The 19,663-nt window shown below is 43.7% G+C and overlaps 1 protein-coding gene across 1 annotated transcript in view; it reads left to right on the top strand.

Annotated features, from left to right (window-relative positions):
• The window catches only part of LIG1 (DNA ligase 1), a gene marked incomplete in the record, with an annotated part of 1,422,011 nt that overhangs the window by 908,192 nt on the left and 494,156 nt on the right, over nt 1-19,663 (top strand). Inside the window, 1 exon segment of the mRNA XM_044078332.1 lies at nt 13,441-13,512. Coding sequence (XP_043934267.1) covers nt 13,441-13,512 — 72 coding nt within the window.

The following is a 19,663-nucleotide window of genomic DNA, read 5'->3' as shown; positions in this document are numbered from 1 at the left end:
TTTGCCCTCTGTAAAGATAGAGCTCCTTAGTGCACCCATGGACCAAAGACCTCTCTATTTACAACCTGATGAAGGAGTATTCAGGAGACGGCAGAAGGTCAAAACCAATATAGCCTGTCATGCAGCTTGTTCAGGCTCTAGCTCATAAATTAAGTAGGAATTACCTGGAAAAGCTCTTGACCCTTGTATCCTAAAAACATGAGAGCAAGTCAAGAAAGGGGAAAAAGATTGTTACAAAAGAATGATAGGCAAAACCAAAGGAGAAGCCTGAGAGCCATCAGGGCTGTGACTCATGGGCTGCCCACTCCCCTCTCTCTCTTCCAAGTCCCCCTCTACTTTCAGAAAAGATGATGGAAGGCTTTTGGTTTTCATTGCACAAAACTGGGAAAACATCACACAGGATCAGTGGGTCTTGAACTTCTTACATTAAGATTACAAGTTACAGTTTCACAAAATCCCAAGATGCAGGGGAATTCCTACTGTTCCAAAAGATCTTACAACTGCTGTCTTGAGAGAAAAGCTACTAGCGGTAGCTCATTGTTCCAGAGTTCAAAATGTTAACTCTTCAAAGCCTTTTACCCTTGCTACCACCTCAGGTGCTTGTAGTCACCCTAGACCTAAAAGATGCCTACCTTCACATCTCCTTGGCTGAACACCACAAAGTGTTTCTCGGGTTCGCAGTGGAGGGGTGGACATTTCTAATCCATCTCCTTGCCTTTTTGTCTACTGCACTCAGTGTGTTAACCAAATACTTTCCTCCATTAAATGCTTTTTGCAGGGCAAATGGCATCTACATATATCCTAACCCAGATGGCTGTCTCATTCAAACAGAATTTATGAATGGAATATGCAAGGCTTTGGACTTCACCCTGAACTACTTCAGTGTACTTGGTCTAACTTGTCAGGTTGAAGAAATCAAGTATGATCCCCTCTAACAACTTGGCCTTCTTGTGGGTGCACCTAGACATGAATCGTTGCAGAGACTTCTTCGCAGAGGACAAAGGTCTCTTATCTGAGATTTTCCTTTTAGAAGGTTGTACAACAGGAGACAATTTCAGCAAGAGAGTTCCTCAGAGTGTTGGGCTACATGGTTTCTTGCATTGTGTTGTTACACTGTCCTGTCTACACACGAAAAAATGCTAATGGTACCTCAGAAACTGGTGGCACTAGCGCATACTCAATCCCTAGAGACCAATGTTCACCACCTCCTCTGCATTAGAAAGTAAATATTATGGTGAATGAATAACACAGCCCTGATTCAGTTGAAGACTTCCTTTAGGAGTGTCCCAGTTCACTGTGAGCCCCCTGCAGATTCTTCAGATCAGGCCTTGGGTGGACGACACATATGGGAACTCTGAGTTCAAGGGGCCTGAGACCAAACATGACAAAAACATGTAACTGTGAAAGAAATAATGGCTGTCATTCTGGCATTGAAGGCCTTCAGCCACATATCCAAGAAGAGGGTCCTCCAAATTGTGACATACAATACAATTGTGAAGTGGTACATAAACAGTGAGGTACCCACTCATCCCTGATATGAAGGCTTGCTGCGTATGTCAGGGAAATGGCACAAAGGAGGTAGGCACGATTTTGTCAGCAGCCTCCTTCCCCTTACAAAAAAACTCTCACAAATGGATGTTGAACAGGGTTGGTCTTTTTGTAGCTGACTAGGATGTTGGCCGTGCCAGAAATAGACCTGCTTGCTTTGCCTCAACCCACTGATGCCTAATATGCAGGCTTGCTGTGTATGAAAGGGAGATGGCAGAAAGGTAGGTATGATTTTGTCAGCAGCCTACATTCCCTTACAGAAAACCCTGACAAATGTATGTTTAACAGGGATGTTTTTTCTGTGGCTGACTAGAATGGTGGGGGTGTGCCAGAAATAGAGCTGCTTGCTTTGCCTCAAAATAAAAGAGCTGAGACAGGTCTACTGCAGAGCAGCAGTTCTGTATGCTTGGAATGTAGGTACATTTGCCCTGAACTGAACACATCTGTTTCTTACGGTTTTTCACCAAAACCATTGATGCCCAGGATACTTCTGAAAATCAAGGAGCAAAGGCAAAAGTCATACTTTATCCCACCCACATTGCTTATCAAGGGGAAAATGGGAAGTGTCTCAAAGTGTGGACATTCTCATGCACAGTAAAAGGCCCCTTCTGCATCCCACCCTGAATACAGTAGGGCTGACAGCTTGGAAGATTTCTTATTAATCCCAGCTAGACAGTTGTACTTTAAGAACATGCTAAGCATTATAATGGAGACTAGAAAACCAAGCATAAAGAATGCCTGCCTTGGGAAATGGAAAATATTCATCTTGTGCCTCTCCAGAGTCCAAGACCCAGACAAGCCCACAGGTGATACCAGTCTGGAACTACCTGTCAGACAGTAGAAAAACTGGCCTGTCTTGTGCATCTTTTAATGTGCACACATCTGCTGTTTCAACCTTCTAATCCATGAACCCACTTTTTGTACTGTGAACATTTAGTTAAACAATTTCCAATGGGGAAATCCTGTATCTTAGACCACCAAGAAACAAAACTACTCCATTATAAGATCGTAAAATGATGTTTTGGAAAAACTGCCCATTGCACCTGTTAAACCAGCTGCATAGCTGCATCTGTACCCCTCCAGTTTTAATCTTGGAAGACACTTTTTAGTGGCTACCACTTCTGCGTGAAGATGTGCAAATAACCTTTTTTTTTTTTTTTTAAATCATGAGTATATTCCTCCTTACTAATCCCTTCTTTATGCCAAAGGTGGTTGCAAAGCTATCCTTTAATTATGTCATTCACGTGCCAGTATTCTTTCCTAATCATTAAGACAAGGGGGGGATTTTCATTCCCTTGATATGCATAGACAGTTGAGATTTTATTTAAACAGGGCTAAAATTTTAATAAGAGAGTATTGTCTATTTGTCTCGTTGGCAAAAGAAAATGAATGAAAACCAGTCAACAATCTTTCCAGATGGCATTCTCATTGCATTTCCTGTTATGAAGTTCATGGCAAATGTGTTCTTGGGCATGTGAGAGCTCATTCTACTAGAGCTACTGTAGCGACCACAGCTTTCCTTAGAGGGGTTTTCACATAAGCTATCCTGGAGGATGCCACCTAGACGTCTATTCACACTAAGGTTCATGTGTGCCATCTGCCACCAGGCTGCTGCAAAATGTGGACACTTTGAGCAACTGGGTAAGCCTTCTCTTCATAGATTTTATTTAAGATATGAACACTGATGCAATGCCAGGTAGATAAATCTGTGGCTGTCATGGCAGCAGATATTGCCCACAACTGATCTGTAACTTAATCTCTTTTGGTGGCTGTACATGAGGGCTCAGCTTCTTTTCTGTTACAGTTCAACAGTCTTCTATTAGAAGCTCCCATCCTTGTTGTGCTACCTGCCCAATACCCAGTAATACTACTTGAATACAATAAGCAAGTGTGCCTAACCTTTGAGCATAGCAGTCCTGCGTGAACCAGTAGGGGAGCACAGTTTCATCATATCATTTAAAAATTGTGAATGTTATACTCCTACAATGTTCAGAAGTAATATACAGGTGTCTACCTGCTTGAATTACAGGGGACCTAAATTTGTATGAGTTTAGTGCAGGGATCACTATTGTAGTAGCTTTCTTTAACAATGGAGAAATCCTAAAATGTAATAATCAAGGTTTCAGCAGTTAAGGAGTGAGAAGCCCTAGTGATACTGACAGTCCTGCAGAGGTTTGAAGGTGCTGGTCCAAGGTAAATATCGCTTTATCCTTCCTGGGGCCATCACCTCACTTTGCTATTACCCCACTTATAGCCTCTATGGGGATGGGCATTGGCATCATTTCTCTCTTCCCCCAAGCTGGACATTGGTTCCCACATACCTGTGATGGACTTAGGCTAAGTACATTTTCAGTCTGCATCACAGATGCAGTATCTTGTCACGGGGTATCTGAAATACAGTGAATCTGTCATATTTTCCATCCGGCTTCAGTCTATGGGCCATCAGATCTAACTCAGATTAGATGCCGACCTTCTTTCAGAGACTTTGAATTCAGAGTTCTTCCACCCATTTGGGATGTACCTTACCCGACACCTTCAGCAACTGGAAAGACCCCAAAAGTATCTCACCAAGAGGATCAAGGGGCTCAAACAGATGCCCTATGCAGTTCGGCTAAGGAAACTCCAGCTCTTCTCAGTTGCGTACCGCCTACTCAGAGGCGATCTGTGTCTGACGTATAAAGCCATGTCCAACCCAGAATTAATAGACATGCCTCACCTCAGGAAATCCAAATCCCTTAGAGCTACACGCTCCAGGGACTTGAACCTCAGCACAGAAATAAATAGGACATGCTGGAGGGACAGATTCATATCCCAGAGGCTCCCCTCACTCTGGAACAAAATCCCAATCCATGTTAGGCAGAGCCCTTCACTGACCCTCTTCAAGAGAAATCTTGACGAGTGGATGGGAGATCGTAAGTTTACCCCTGGGATCTCTTCTGTGTCCCTGCTTGACAGAGGTACAGTAAACTAACCTTAAAAGGGCTACCTTTTGTGACCTACTATACAGAGGCACAGTCAACTAATCTAAAAGGGTGGCGAAAGCCAAACACACTCTGGCTAGGCTTATAAATGCCCTAGGGCAGATAGCCTAGTATCACCCTATGAACCTATACCCATCATACACCACTCGCCCCTTCCAGCCACCCCAGATCTTGTTTGAGAGACTGCAGCATGATCAAGGTTGTAGTGTTAGTAGATGTTCTTTGCGTGAGTGTGTTTTTTCCTGCTGTTAAGTGTTTTTGTATTCCTCTCCCATAGCTGTCAATGCTAAAGAAAGGAAGAAGGAAAAAGGGTTTAAGAAGTATATAGCTTGTGGCCATAAGCTCCTTGCTCAAGACACCCAAGATTGGTATATCTACTGCCTTGGCATATCACGCCTCAAAGCTGAGTGCACTATTTGTTCTGGGTTCGGGACTCTGACACTAAATGAGTACAGACTGAAACTGGTCCTGAAGGCTTTACTTCCATCGGCAGCTGCCCCTGCCTAGTCTCCTTGACCCTCAACTTGGATGAAGCTTGACAGGGGTGACCGGGATCAGGGCAAAGAGATGGACCTGAAATCTCAGGCCAAAGACAGAGTGGAACCACAAGCAATTGGCTCCCAGAACTTCTGATCAGCCAGGACTGAAATGTCACTGGCCTTCAGCCCCTCAAACTTCTTTGGTCCCTTCATCCAGGGTCCAGTCTCCTGTGTTGCCAGCATTGGAGAAGTCCGTGTCCCCTACCTCCAGTATCCCCAGTTTCTTTTTAAAGGTGGGACTAGTTCAGGTAGGCTTCACACCCCTTTTTCACCTATCACTTCAAAGGAATTCTCTCCTGAATCTTCCCTAGATATGTGCTTCTCTGGTTTGGATCCGGTCATCGGATCCCAACATCGTTAGAAGGGTATCCAAGCCGTCTTCAGTTGCCTCATTGGCTTGTTCCACCCTGTTAGTGAGGAGTTTGAAGTCTTCTGACTTGGAGCAGTTTATATGCTCCTTTTTGCAGGCTCAGATTGTGCTAGGGCTCCATCCTGCTGCCGTGACACCTTTGCCAGAGGTTCAGCTCTCTATTTTACTTTTCCTCCCCCAGGCTGTTTGGCCATAGGATTTGTTCATCCGGTTGCTTTGCCATTACAAAGGCTGGCTCTGATGACTTGGCTGCTTCAGGAGTGCCTCAGTGCTGTGGAAGTACAGGGCTGTAGTCCTGGGGTCAGGGTCAACACACTGAGTTTAGGATTCATCCTGTCCTCTTGGGATGTCAGCAGTTGATAACTCAGCTCTGGTCTTTGCATCAGAGCAGATCAGGTTGGTGGTGGAGACTGGCATCTTGCTCAGATCTTCAGTTCCTGGTAATATTTGCGTCGGGCATCCAGCCTCAACTTTCAGTGCTGTAGAGAAGATTTTCTCTAGATCAGAGATGGACTGGTCTGCAGTAGCTGGCCATCCTCCACCATCTTTGGTGTCTTGAACTGCAGATGCACTTCAGCTAGCTCCTGAGCAGCTCACACCTCTGGGCCTCCAAATGTCCCTGTCATTAGGGCTCTGTATGTCTTCTAGGTCCTTTCTCGAGTCTCCTCTTTGGGAGGGATCTAGTAAGAGCTGTTGCAAGAGGAAGCACATGGGTTCTCTTGAGGAATCTCTCCCAGAGGATACTGACCTTGATATAGGGGAGGGTCCCCAACATCCCATGCCCCCCCCCCCAACAGTGCCTCTTTTGATGATCTCCCGGAGTTATCAGTATAACTTGAGGGCTGGACCTCTGAAGCCCCTTCTCCTGAGGAGTCACTGTTTTTTTGCAGGCTTTGATGTGGGCTCATCCATATCCTGGGTGGTCGCCACTCTAGATGCACTCATAGATATGGCGTCTTGAAAGTCATGGATAGAGTCAGATGTGGTGTAACCAGTTCCTAAAAAAACAGGATCTTAGCACCACCTAAGGACTGGACACTCTTTAGTCATGGTCCTGCATTTGATGTTATTGTGGTGGCAGCAGCCATCAAAAAGGATATTTCAGAAGAAAGTTCCTTGGTCCATTCCCCCAAAAAGTAACCTGGGCTTTGGACCAGTTAGGTAAGCGTGCCTACACATTAGTGACTTTCTCGTTGACTCGTTGAGAGCACTTAACTATTTAGCTCATTTAACTAAGCTTCAACGTGACCTTCTGTCAGAAGTGTCGAATGCAGTGAAGATACAGCAGTCCCCAGAGGTGCAGAAGACTCTTAAGATGCATTTGTGCATGACATTATCAATCACTAATGTGTCCATGTGTCTTCTAGTCAATGCAGCCGATGGCATGCGTCATGCAGCGGGCACTGGAATTGCTATGGGCTTGTGCAACTTTGCAGAATGCTTTAAGATGTCCTTTGTCATCTCCTGGTTTGGCCTGAAAGAGAAGGACATGCTAACTAGGAGCAAGCAAGAAGGAAAGACAGTCTACCATCGGAGTGTGCTTTGCCACCCCTAACCACCATCCTTGTAGAATCAGAAGGGGGGGGGCAAGAGGCTCTTCTTTCATAAGTCACAGCAGGGGACGGCCCTGGTCTCTCCACCCCAAAGCTTGGGAGGCCACCACCTTGGACCTGTGTGTGTTGTCATATTAAAAGGCTATACAATTCCATTTTTGTTTGCACCAAGAGAGTCAAGAAAAATCCTTTCCTGATTTCCTGCCCCTTCAAAGAAGAGATGCAGCAGTCAAGATTCAAAGGCTGCTTGTCAGTCATGTCATCCAAGAGGTCTCACCAGACCAATGATGGTCCAGGATCTGTTCCAGATTCTTTTTGGTACCAGTGAAGAACAAGGAGCCAATACCAGTTCTGGGTATTAGCAAGCTGAAACATCAAGTCAGGCCAACTTCCAGATGGTCACTTTGAAGTCTATCCTACACCTGTTAAGGAAGGACGATTGGATGTGCTCAGTAGATCTCAAGGATGCCTACTATCATATAAATATTGACAGGCAGTCCAGGTGATTTCTGCACTTTCAGTTGGGAACTGATCATTATCAGTTCTGAACACTGTCCTTTGGTCTCACCACAGCCCCCCTGGTGTTTGCTAAGTGCATGGCAGTCATGGTAGCCTGGTTTAGGCTACAAGGGTTCTACGTGTTTCTGTACCTGTATTGGCTACTTACCTTCTCCATAAGAGCATCTCTTGCTAAATCTCAGGACTGCTTACTTTAGTTTTGTCTGTCATTGAGATCACAGTGAACTATGAAAAGTTCAGTTTGGAGCCGATACAATTGTTGGAGTTCATAGACGGATATTTCTCAGACTGTAAAACTTCCATTCCACAGATTAATGTCTCTCTGAGCTTGGGTATCTCATCTTATAAACACCCTGCCCAGTTGATGCTAAGCCTCTTTGGAAACATGGCAGTATCGAGTTGCTTGGTACCCGTAGCAAGGTACAACAACAGTTCAGTGGTTGTATTGACCCATGGATTTCCCAGTTACCATAACAAACCATGGTCTAGCTCAAATCAGATGGTAGTTGGAGTCCCCTGTTGTTGCTACATGGCAACCTTTCATTCTTCCCCCAAGCCCAGACCATGGTCACTACAGACACCTGTCTTCCATGAGGCTAGATAGGTTTCTGAGTTGCATGTGTTGTCTGCTGTACTTCCTTATTTGATTTTCATAAAGGCAGGGTTACCCTCAGGACTAATCCCTCCTTTTTGCCCAGGATACTTTGAACCAGCTTATTCATTTGCCTGTCTTCTCAAGTGAAGATCCAAGAACATGACCATCTCATATCAATGTCTTTGAGGTGAGAGGACCTCCTAACATTGCAGTACTTTCAGGACCCTCTCAAGGGTGTGATTGCAGTCTGGATGGGTGACATGTCTGTGGTATGGTACTACAGTCTTACCCTATCTTGTCAGAATCCACGAGAGTGTGGCAGTGGGCAGTCTCCTCTTAGCTGTTTCTGATTGCAGTGCATGTCTCAGGGAATTCCAGCATCTTGGCAGACAAAGCAGAAACATCTTCCTTCCTCACAAGTGGTCCTTAAATCCATAAGTAGTAGCTTGGATTTTCAGGCACTGGGAAAAACCCCTACTGCAATTTGTTTGCCACCCTGACAAATGCAAAATGCAGCAGTTTTTGTGTCCAAATTTCCCTGATCACTGAGAGATGCTCTTTTTTTTTTTTTTTTTTTTTTTTATGCTTGGCTTCCAGGTTTCCTGTACTCTTACTCACCTTCTTCAGAAGTCAGACCATTGTAGTGTGACTGTGATTCTCATTACCTCGTTTTTCCCTTGACAGGTTTTGTTTCCGTTTTTGTGGCCTCCCCTACATCACCCTCTTTTGGTGTTGGATCCTTCTATGCATTTGATTAACTATCCGGCAGGGATATCCCCACCCAACCGTCATATTTCAGGCTAACCACATGGTCTCTCCAGTTCCAGTGATAGTTAGGGATCCCAAGCTCTTTGACAGAGTTAACATCCTATCATCTTCGACACGTCTGCTGTTTGGGCTTTGTGTAGAGGTTTGGATCCCTTTTCTGCCCTCTTGATATCATTCTGATTTTCTGGCTGACCTCTTTCAGTTCAGAGTTATCCTACTGTTAAGGTTCAGCTTGCTGCTATTTTTAATTTTCATATTTGCAGGGACAATACTGTTGTGGCTGCCCTGAAAACTCCAGAGCTTTCTTAAAGGGTGCTTTCTTCTTATGACCACCAGTTCAGGATCCCGTTCCTCCTGGGGTTTCGGCTACATGTTTCCTGAAGTTGCTATTTTGGAAAAATAGTCTTTCTCTAGTGGTGATGACCTCTGCTAGATAGATTTTTGAGCTGCATGTGTTGTCTGCTGTCCCTCCTTATTTGATTTTCATTAGGACACAGTTACCCTTAGGACTAATCCCTCATTTTTGTCCAAGGCACTTTGAACCAGCTTATTCATTTGCCTGTCTTCTCAAATTTTAGTAATAAGGGTGAATACTTGCTCCATTGTCTAGACGTTCATATAACTTAGATGCTATTTGGACAGAATCAAAGCATTTAGGAAAGCAGATCAGCTTTTTGTTTCCTTTTCTGACTTCAGGCTGGCAAGCCTATGTCTAAAATTACTTTATCCAAGTGGCTTTCTGATTATATTGGCTCTGTGTATACCTTGAGAGGAAGGTCTTTACCTACAAAACACAAGGGCCATTCAACCAGGGTAGTTGCAGCTTCTACAGTCTTTCCTCCAGAACCTCAGTTGATATTTGTGCTGCAGCTGCTACTTGATCTAGTACTCACACATGTGTGTCCCATTACAAACTGGATGTACATTCGAGGTCTAAAGCCTCTTCTGGTTCCACCATTTTGTGAAATGTTCCCTCCTAGGGCCCTCCTGGGATGATACATGGCTAGGGACTCTGTCCCACAGTTTGAAGCTGAATGGAAAAGACAACATCATATATGAAAGTTCTGCACTACATCTGTGTTGTCTGTTTCTGTCTAGTGTTGTCTTCCTTCCCTCCTATCCCCTTCCTAGTAATGGTTTGTTTTCTACACGATCAGGCAATTGAGCCTTTGGGGCATCCCTCTTTTGAGTTCTTGATTAAAGCCCTGGATTTGTTTTGAGTATTCTTTGAGTAGTGTGAGGTGCAAACTCGATCTGAGGAGGTTGGGGGAGTGTTGTATGATGGGTAAAGAAGGCAGAACTCTGGATTTGAAGTCTTGGAAAGAAGGCCAGCATTGGATCTGATAAACCCACAAGTTGAATCAAGCAAAAACTGAGAATACAGATCTATCAGTATGGTAAGTACGTAACTTTCATCTCGAGACCTGAAACCATGCCTCTACTATATTATCATTTAGCTGACTACTATAGGTTTTACAAAAATATCTACCCTATATGTCACCTAAGGGATGGAGGTCAGAAGGATAGATGTCCTTTCTGTTGGCTTTTGACTTCAGAAGGTTCAATGACGAATGTGTGGTCATCAGGCACACAGTCAACCCCCTGGTATCCTTAACTTCAAGCTTGGGAAAATACCCCAGCTAAATGAAAAAAATGGCCTGCCCCCCCCCCCCAGAAAAAAAAACACTTAATATTCAGGCTTAAATTAGGGGGATCTAGCCTGTTCAGTGCATCTGTCCTCCTCTACTATATGACAATGATAACAAAGAAATCACCTCAAAAGGATGTTTTGTCAGCAATATCCTGAACCTGATGAGGGAGCATTTCAGAATAAATACCAGGAAGACAGATGTTCGCAAAAGGTAACTGGGATCTCAGAGGCATGGATGAATAAAGAATACCAGAGGCAGTCCCCAAAAGAATGATACTGCCATGGTGATTGTTATGAACATTTTCACCAGTAACAGGTCTGGCTGGACAAGCCAAGCACAGGTCAGTAGGAGAGTAATTGGGCCCTAAGAAGGAGGGTCACTTTTTTGAACAACTGAATATGGCAAGAACTGCTAACTTAAGCACTGGAGATCCACTTGGTGGGTCTTAAATTGGACACCGTTCCACATATTATATCCAGCCAGCCATGGAAGAAGCCAGATGACAGCTACAAGGTAAGGCTCAAGGTGAATGTGTATTATGTCAGGCTTCGTGCGATTCTTAGGTGATTTTTTTTTTTTTTTATAACTGCATGTTAAGCAAAGTGTTAAATTGCATATGCTTGTCTGACCCCAGAAATGTTAAAACATTTAGTCAAGTCTGACTCTTCTTGTACTGAAGGACTTTAACATTGTAGGCCTGAGTGGCACTAACACTGAGGCCAAGAGCTGCTGCTTTTTCTTGCAAATTCATATTCATTACTTCATTATTTCAGAAATGCTGTCTGTCTAACATAGCCTGTGCTACACCCCTTCTCTTTTGTCTACAGTCTTTCCCAGCATCAATGTCTTCTCAAGTTAAACCTGTCTTTATATTATGTGGGTAGGTAACTGAGCTTTAGTTTTTGTTGTCAGGCCTTCCAATGAGCAAGTATTGACTGATTTGATCTTCATGCATTCCATGGAATTCTGAAATGTTTTTTTCCAATACTACAGTTAAAAAGCATTAATATTTCAGTGACAGCCTTGCATACAATTCAACTCTTACAGCCATATGTTGGGAAAACTTTAGTTTTGTCCAAATAGGACTTGTTGATGTGAAAACTTACCCATATTTGCCATAGCTTTTATTCCATAAAGCGTCTTCCAGAAAGCCTTCTGACACAACATGCCCCTTATTTTTAAATACTGTGGCTTGATCACTCATCTGGTATTAGACTGAGGCTCTGACATTACTTTGTCACTTTTGACTGCATATGTTTCCCTCACCCCTCTTACTTGCAAGTGTTGATACTGATGAAGTAATGTTAGCTTTGTTGGTTGCAGAACGTAGAAACTAATGCTATACTACTGTTCTAGTCGTTCATTTAGTAATTCAGTCCCATGACCCAGTTAATCCAGCTCAAGGTTGCAAGGAAACTGAAGCCAAAGCTTTCAGGTGTAAGGCAGTGAAATTAATGGATGGGGTACCGGTCCATCACAGGATGCATACTCACACTCAAAGCATGAACTAGCGTATTCATTTTGTATATGCAGAGTATTTTCTACATTAATTATGCCTTTGTTGTAGTGTTCTTGTCCAGGCAGTAGCTGAGATAGGTCCTAGTGTCCTTTGCCATTCTTGTCACAAACTGTGACTCCACTAGATTGAAGCCTAGTGAAGGGACTAGAAGGTGCCATATAACTGAATTGGGCGATTCACTAATATCCCCATATACTCTCAAAACCTTTGGCCCAAACTCTAGAATTCAGTGGTCATTGTCTTAACAGTGCTACTTTCTCACAGTATAATTGTGCAGTACCACTATTACCTTTTCACACACAAACTTAGTAGGCCATTTTAGCTATTAGCAACTGTTACTCACATGTTGGACACTTGTCACAAGCTAGTAGCTATGCTGCAGTCTTCAGAATACCTACTCAGTATTCTTCTTTTTCTGGAAACATTTTATCCTTGGGTGACCGAATCCAGGAACAGCCTGCCTCATGGCCAGCCCCTGAACAATTAATAGCCTTCGCAGAGAGAAAAATGCACAGGAAACGCAACAATGTAGCTTGGTTTTATTGTAGTTGTAGGAATGAGTGAAAAACGATTATCTTTTTCATAGTTCATTGTTACAGTATTGACTTGTGGGAGTATTTCTTAAACAAAATTGGGTGTTTCTACTTGGAAACAGTCTGGATTTGTACACAAGATTTTGAGCAAGCTGCTTTCCCTACTTAACACGTGTTGTTGGGTCTCCAAGTTCTTAACTAGAAAAGCCTGGTTTTATTTGGGGAAGGAAGTGCCTATTCCCACATTTGCATGTGCACTTTAGCACTTCATTTATTGCTGCTCATTTCATTACTGATGCACAAAAACTACAAACCAGTAAATTTTGCAGGCTTAGTCAACTTTTGCAAAACAGAAGATAACATTTTGCACTAGAAAAAAGCTGGTTGACTTCCTGTTATACATACGACAGCACTGCTAGGTTGTACCTTCCTCTTGGCAGATTTTTGCATCCCTTTTCTGTTTCTAGTCTGTCAATTACTTTCCCCAGTATTCTCTGGAGGGCAATATCAAAGCATTCTTTGACTTCAGATGAAATAAGTACTCATATGATGTTTTTCCATTAATTTATAAAAGAGATGGAAGTATAAATATATTCATGAATTCACTGGTCTGATTCTTGTTACAGGGTTATTCTAAACACTGCTGCCTTATTTGTACATCTTTAAATAATGTTAATATTATGCCTTGCTCGTGTACTGTTTCACGTTTTTGGACTGTAAAGGATGAACATGGTATCTTTATTACATGGAAAGTTCTGTTTATACCTGGACTTTTCAGTTTTTTAGGCAGACTTTTCCAACTTTTGGAAATGTATGTTGTAACTGATGAACTTCGTATTCATAATTGTATGTTTCTCTTATAGGATGTCGATGCCTCTGAAATTAAAGTTCAAGTTTGTGTTTATGCTTTTGACCTGTTGTATCTGAATGGTGAGGTGAGTATTACCTGCTTTCTGTAGTGCGAGACATCATTGTATATAAAAGTAATCTTTTCATCATTTGACAGGCAAATAGTGACTCCATAAATATGATTCCAGAAAATGTTTTCAACTGCACATGCATACTTCAATTCCATCACTGCTGGAAGATGGATAAGAGCATTGAGACTTCTCCCTGTCTACTTGCTTTTTACCAGATGATCCCCCCTATAGAATAGTGTGTGTGCGCTCTATCTTTAAGAAGCATTTCAAGGCCGGTACGTGGATATAAATAGCAAGCACATGCTAGCTTCAGTATCATTTTGAGAGTACAGCCGGAGAGTGAGCATGTATGAGTGTAATAGCTAGCTTGTTTATAAGTTTATCTAAGTTAAAGTTATTAAGCCTCAGTCCTGATGTGTTTGTACATAATAAAGCTGCTTGAACAGAACCCACAAAGACTCTTCTACTTTATCCTGGCTGGCTGAGCGACATAGTGTCAGAAAGTACAGTTGTGTACACTTACCATAAATGTAGATGTTCGAGTGTATTCACTGCTGCAGTCATTACATTTGGGTAATCTGCCTGCAGGTAGCCCTCAGCCGGCCTGAATATCAAAGTCTTGGATTCCTGCGTCGGATGCTGTGTTTTCTTCATTGACGTCAGGGGTATAATACATGCAGCCGATGCCATTGCATCAGTTTTTCTTGCTCCAGATGTCAGGTGCCCCCATAATGGGAAGCAATTATATGTTATGTTACACCTCCAACAACAAGTAAATACACCAGAAAGCACAAATACACCAAACAAGAAGGAAAGGTAGAGCCAAGAGAGGTCTGGGGGCTGGAGGGAGGGTAACCAGGACTGCAACAGTGAATACACTTGAACATCTACAGTTATGGTAAGTGTACACAACTGTACTATGTTCTTCATGTTTCACTGTTACAGTCTTTACATTTGAGTAGATTCCCAAAGCTAAGGAAGGGAGGAGGCAGTTAGAGAGCATTAGGACCAGTTATTAGGCCCTGCAAAACTGCAGTGGCAAAACCAGCTCTGGATTTAGAAAAAAGTAGGCATGTGGTAATAGCAGCTTCTAGGATGTCCCTGGTAGTGACCCCTCTGAGAAAGGCTGTAGAGGTAGATGCAGCCCTGGTGGAATGTGATCTTATCCCCTGCGGGGTAGGTTTTCCATGGTGCTTATAGCAGAAATGAATGTAATGGGCTATCCATTTAGATATGGTTTGCTTTGAAATGGCTGTCCCCTCTGCCCCTGCAGCAAAGCCAACTAGCAGCTGTTCAGATTTTCTGAGAGGCTTAGTCCTGTCCAAATAAAATCTAAATCTAAGTTGTCTATGCACGTCCAAAGAGTGCAGAATTCGTTCTCCTTTGTTTTGTGGATTATGGGAAAAAGTAGGCAAATGAATGGACTGATTTATTGGCACACTAGACACCACCTTGGGCATAAAGCAAGGATTGGTCCTGAGGGAAACCTTGTATGCATGGAAAATAATGAAGGGCTCCACTGCCATGAGGGCCTGTAATTCAGACACTCTTTTTGCTGAAGTGATGGCTAGAAGGAAGACTGTTTTCAATGAAAGGAATTTCAACTCTGCAGCTGCAGCTGGTTCAAATGGAGGGAGAGTGAGTTTTTCCAAAACAAAGTTAAGGTCCCAGGCTGGAGTAGGGGCTCGCCTGGGGGAGTCTTAAATTTTTAGCCCTTCTGAAGAATTGCTTTAACAGGGTGTGAGAGGAGGGGTGGTTCAGTATTATATTGAGCTGAAATTGCAGAGGCATGGATTTTAACTGAGAAGGATAGGCCCTTGTAGAGCATTTCTGTTAAGTACTGAAGAATATGAGGTAAACTAGGCACCGTAGTGCCCATACCCTGGGTCTGGCTCCAGGAACAGTATCTTTTCCACTTTTCAGCATAGGATTTTCTAGTACTAGGTCTCTTTGCTTCCAGAATGACATCTAGCACCTGCTTGGTGAGGGATGCTATTGGAGAACTCAAGGAATTAGCCAGGCTGCAAGGTTCAGGGTTTGAAGCTGAAGGTGCAGAATCTGGCCCGCCTGCTGGGACAGCAGGGAAGTTGTCTGAGGTAGGTGCCATAGATCCAGTACTATCATACTGCGCAAGAGGGGGTACCAGTGCTGGCAAGGCCAGTCTGGTGCAATCAGTATTGTCCTTGGTTTGTCCTGTTTGATCTTTAGCAGAACCTTCGAGAGGAGAGGCAGAGGGGGAAAGGCATAAACTGAGAGGCTTTCCCAGGTAAAGGAGAGGGCGTCCACTTTCCAAGCTTGACTGTGGGGAGTCCTTGTGCAGAATTTGCTCAATTGGTAGTTCTGAGGGGAGGCAAACAGGTCTATTTCTGGAGTCCCCCATTTGTTCCTCAAGAGGTTGAATATTTTTGGTTCCAGTTTCCATTCGTGTGGGTCCATGAAATTTCTGCTTAGGTCATCTGCCAGTGAATTCAGCTTGCCTGGCAGGAATTGAGCTTGTAGGTGCACTTGGTAGCTCAAGGCTGTGTTTCACAGAGCCATGGCTAGTCTGCAGAGGGGGTATGAGTGGGTTCCCCCCTGCTTGTTCATGTGCCACATAACTGTGCTGTTGTCTGTCTTTACCAATAATTGTCCTGGAAGGATGTGGTCTTTAAAGGCTGTCAGGGAATTCTGTACAGCTAACATTTTTTTTTGGATGATATGCAGGTGCATCTGACTCTGGTTCCATTTGTCCTGAATGCACCGCCCTGCCAAATGTGCCCTCCATGCATAGTCTGATGTGTCTGTAGTCAGGGTTTTGGTGGCAGGGGGGAGATTGAAATGGAGCCCCTTGTTGAGGTTGCAGGCCTCTGCCCACCAAAGGAACTCTGTCTTTATGCAAGGAATGATAGGAATCATTGATTCCATGTCCTGAGAATGTCGACATCATTGGCTTTTTAGATACCATTGTAGTTTCCTCATATGCAGTCTTGCAGTAGTAGAATGCAAGAGGCCATGAACACCCAGGGCTTGCAGGATTTTTCTTGCAGATAGCTGGGTCTTTGTGGCCAGTAGTTTGAAGTAGACTGTCAAACCTGTTTCGATGGCATAAGGTAAGCCATCTGGGAAGTTGTGTTCAAGCTTGCTCCCAGAAATACAATCTGCTGGCAGGGTACTAGATGAGATTTCTTTTCATTTATGGTGTACCCCAACGAGGTTAGAAGTTTCTTTACAAATGCCAGATGTTTTAATAGCATGTCCTGGCTTTCTGCCTGAATCAAACAATCGTCCAGGTATGGGTATATTTGAATATTTCTCTGCCTGCAAAATGCAATGGCTTGAGCTAGACATTTTGTGAATACCATGGGCGCAGTAGATAAGCCAAAGGGAAGTGCAGAGAACTGATAGTGCATGGAGCCTGCCCTGAAGCGTAGGTATTTCCTGCAAGATTCCCTTATTGGAATGTGCAGGTAAGCTTCCTTTACGTCTGAGGTTGCCAACCAGGCAGTTTTACCTAGTATAGGAAGCAGCTGATGAAGTGTTAGCATTTTGAATTTTTACCAAAAAAGTGTTTAGAATAGAGAGGTCCAGGACAGGACGCCAGGAGCTGTATTTTCTGGGTACCAGGAAAAGTCTTGAGTAAAAACCTTGTCCCCTTTCTTCTGCTGGGACAGGTTGAAAAGCCCTGATACTTAGAGAGAGAACCTGCTGTTGAGCCTCAGCCCACTGATTTAGGGGTAGGTCTGGCCAGCCGTTTGGGGTTGGTAAGGTGTGGAAATGCAGTCTGTATCCTTGGGAAACTATATTTAAAACCCATTTTTCCTGGTAATGAGTTCCCAGTTTTTTGCATGCAGGGCAATCTTTCCCCCTAAGGGAGCAGGCAGTTGAGCAGGGCTTGGAAAGGTTAAGGTTAAGTAGTTATGACATTTTTCCATAGGGGGGTGTCTTACTACTTCCAGCTTTGGAAGTGGGAGCCCCCCACTGCTTAGGCCTATGTGTACCTTGAGACTGTAGCCTAGGTGGTCTGCTGTTCCTGGGTTTGGACTAAGAAGGCCTGGAAGAGACTGGAAAGGACCAATTCTTAGAAGGCCAATGCCTACTAAATCTGGGAGGTTGTACTTGCAGGAAATCTTTAACAGTTTGCATAGATTTAGCTTTTTCCTCCATATTTTTAAGGATTTCTTCTGCTTTGTTGCCAAACAGGCGGTCTTGGTTTAAGGGAGCATCCAGAATTTAGCTTTAACGTGATGTGGCAAGTTTGGCTCCTTAAGCCAAACATGCCTTCTAAGTATAGACCCAGTGACAGCAGCCTTGCAAGATGCTTCTAAAGAGTCAAAACCACATTGCAAAGTATGTTTACCAACTTGTTCAGCAGAATGCATTAAATCCTGTAATTCTTTATGTTCAGCACAGTCAGGACTTAACATCATTTTCTGTTTAAGTAATCCCATAATATGCTGCTGATACTTTAACATATGAAACTGGTAATTTAAGGCCCTAATGGCCAAAGTAGCAGAAGTGTATACCTTCTTACCCCATCAGTCCAAGGTCCTGGAATCTCTATCAGAGGGGGTAGGGTTTTTGGCAGCAGTAGCCTTGATGCCTTTTGGTCCTTGGGAAATGGCCTCTGGATCCGCAGTAGGATTCTTGAAGAGGAACTTGTGAGAGTCAGGTACTCTGTAATACCTGTCAGGTTTTCTGGGAGCTGGAGGTAGTGTCTGCGGCCAGGCTACATTCCAAGAAGGCATCATCTACAATGTCCAGAACAGGAGGGATAGCTAAAGGCCTATGTTGAGGGAGGAGTAAGAATTCCCTAAGCCTCTTTTTGGAGTCAGAGTAATCCTCGCTTTCCCAGCGGAAATGCTCCCTAAGAGTGTGCAAGGTTTCACCAAAAGAAAAGTCTTCTGGAGGGGAAGCAGAGGGAATGGAATCCTCTGTATCAGAATCCTCATAGGTAGATAAGGGCAAATCCTGGTAATAAGAAAACACAGAAATATCAGAATCCTGATCAGAAGGAAAATCAGTTCTAAGTCTCTTAGAGGGAGAAGGTTGGCTTCCCCTAATTAAAGTAATAAGGTCTTCAGCCATTCTAAGCATTTGTTTTTTAGGCATATGGGCCTGACCATGTGGTTTGGATGTCAGTTTTCTAGGCGTGGGTCGAGTTTTAAGCCTTGATGAAGAAGATGGTGTCAGTTTAATGTGCAAATCTGTAGGCCTGAATACACCCTCAGAAGCTGGTGCCTGCACAGCGTCTCCAGACCCATCCAAGGTAGAGACATCCGCAGGTTCCATAGCCGAAGAAGCACCTCGCGGCATACCGGACTCCGAATGGGTCTAAGTAGAGGCCTGCGAATCTGAAGTAGCGGGTATCAGGGGCTGCAAAAGTGCCTCACTGATTACCAGCAAACTGGCGAGTAGCTTAACAGAAGAGTCGTCAGCAGTTTTGGACCTATGCGGTGTGTCCCTGTCTTTATCCTTACGTTTTTTCGGAATGTCTGTAGTCAGATGGCTTAGCGAAGCCATTTCTGGATAGTTATACAGAGTACCAAAATAATTTGCTGCAAAAATAAGCCAATGAATAGTTCAGGGTTGAATAAAGCATAAAACCGACAGCGAGGGACGTCGTGGTGTGGGCCTAAGCAAGGATAGCAGTACGAATGAAAATCTTTGAGGTATTTGCTTTCCACAGGTAAGACAATTGTTAACTTTTACTGACATCGGTTAAGAGCAAGAAAAAGGATTCCCAATGGGGTAATTAGCTTTTTTGAAGACTTCAGTTCTGAAACTCGAAAACGATAATTTCAGGAGTCGGCCGACTGGCACTTGCGAACTGCTTCTGCTTCTGCTTCGGGTACCGTGCGGCAAGAAAGACTGATGTAATGGCATCAGCTGCATATTTTATACCCCTGATGACCTGACGTCATGGAAGAAGAGACAGCATCCGATGCAGGAATCCAAGATTTTGATATTCAGGCCGGCTGAGGGCTACTTGCAGGCAGATAACCCAAATGTAATGACTGCAACAGTGAAACACAAAAAACATCTGGGATTCCAGAGACTGCTTTCAGAGCTACAAGGTGCAGAGTTAACAATGAAGGCCAACTTAAGAAAAATGAGCACAAAAAAGGGCCAGTAATGAAAACTTGCATGAACGATTTATTTTATAAAAATATAAAATGGAGCATTAGAA

Source organism: Protopterus annectens, chromosome 1.part1 (assembly GCF_019279795.1).
Source record: "Protopterus annectens isolate FY-2018-M chromosome 1.part1, PAN1.0, whole genome shotgun sequence".
Classification (NCBI taxonomy): Eukaryota; Metazoa; Chordata; order Ceratodontiformes; family Protopteridae; genus Protopterus; species Protopterus annectens.
The sequence above is the reverse complement of the archived record's forward strand: the minus strand, read 5'-3'. Positions and strand labels throughout refer to the sequence as shown.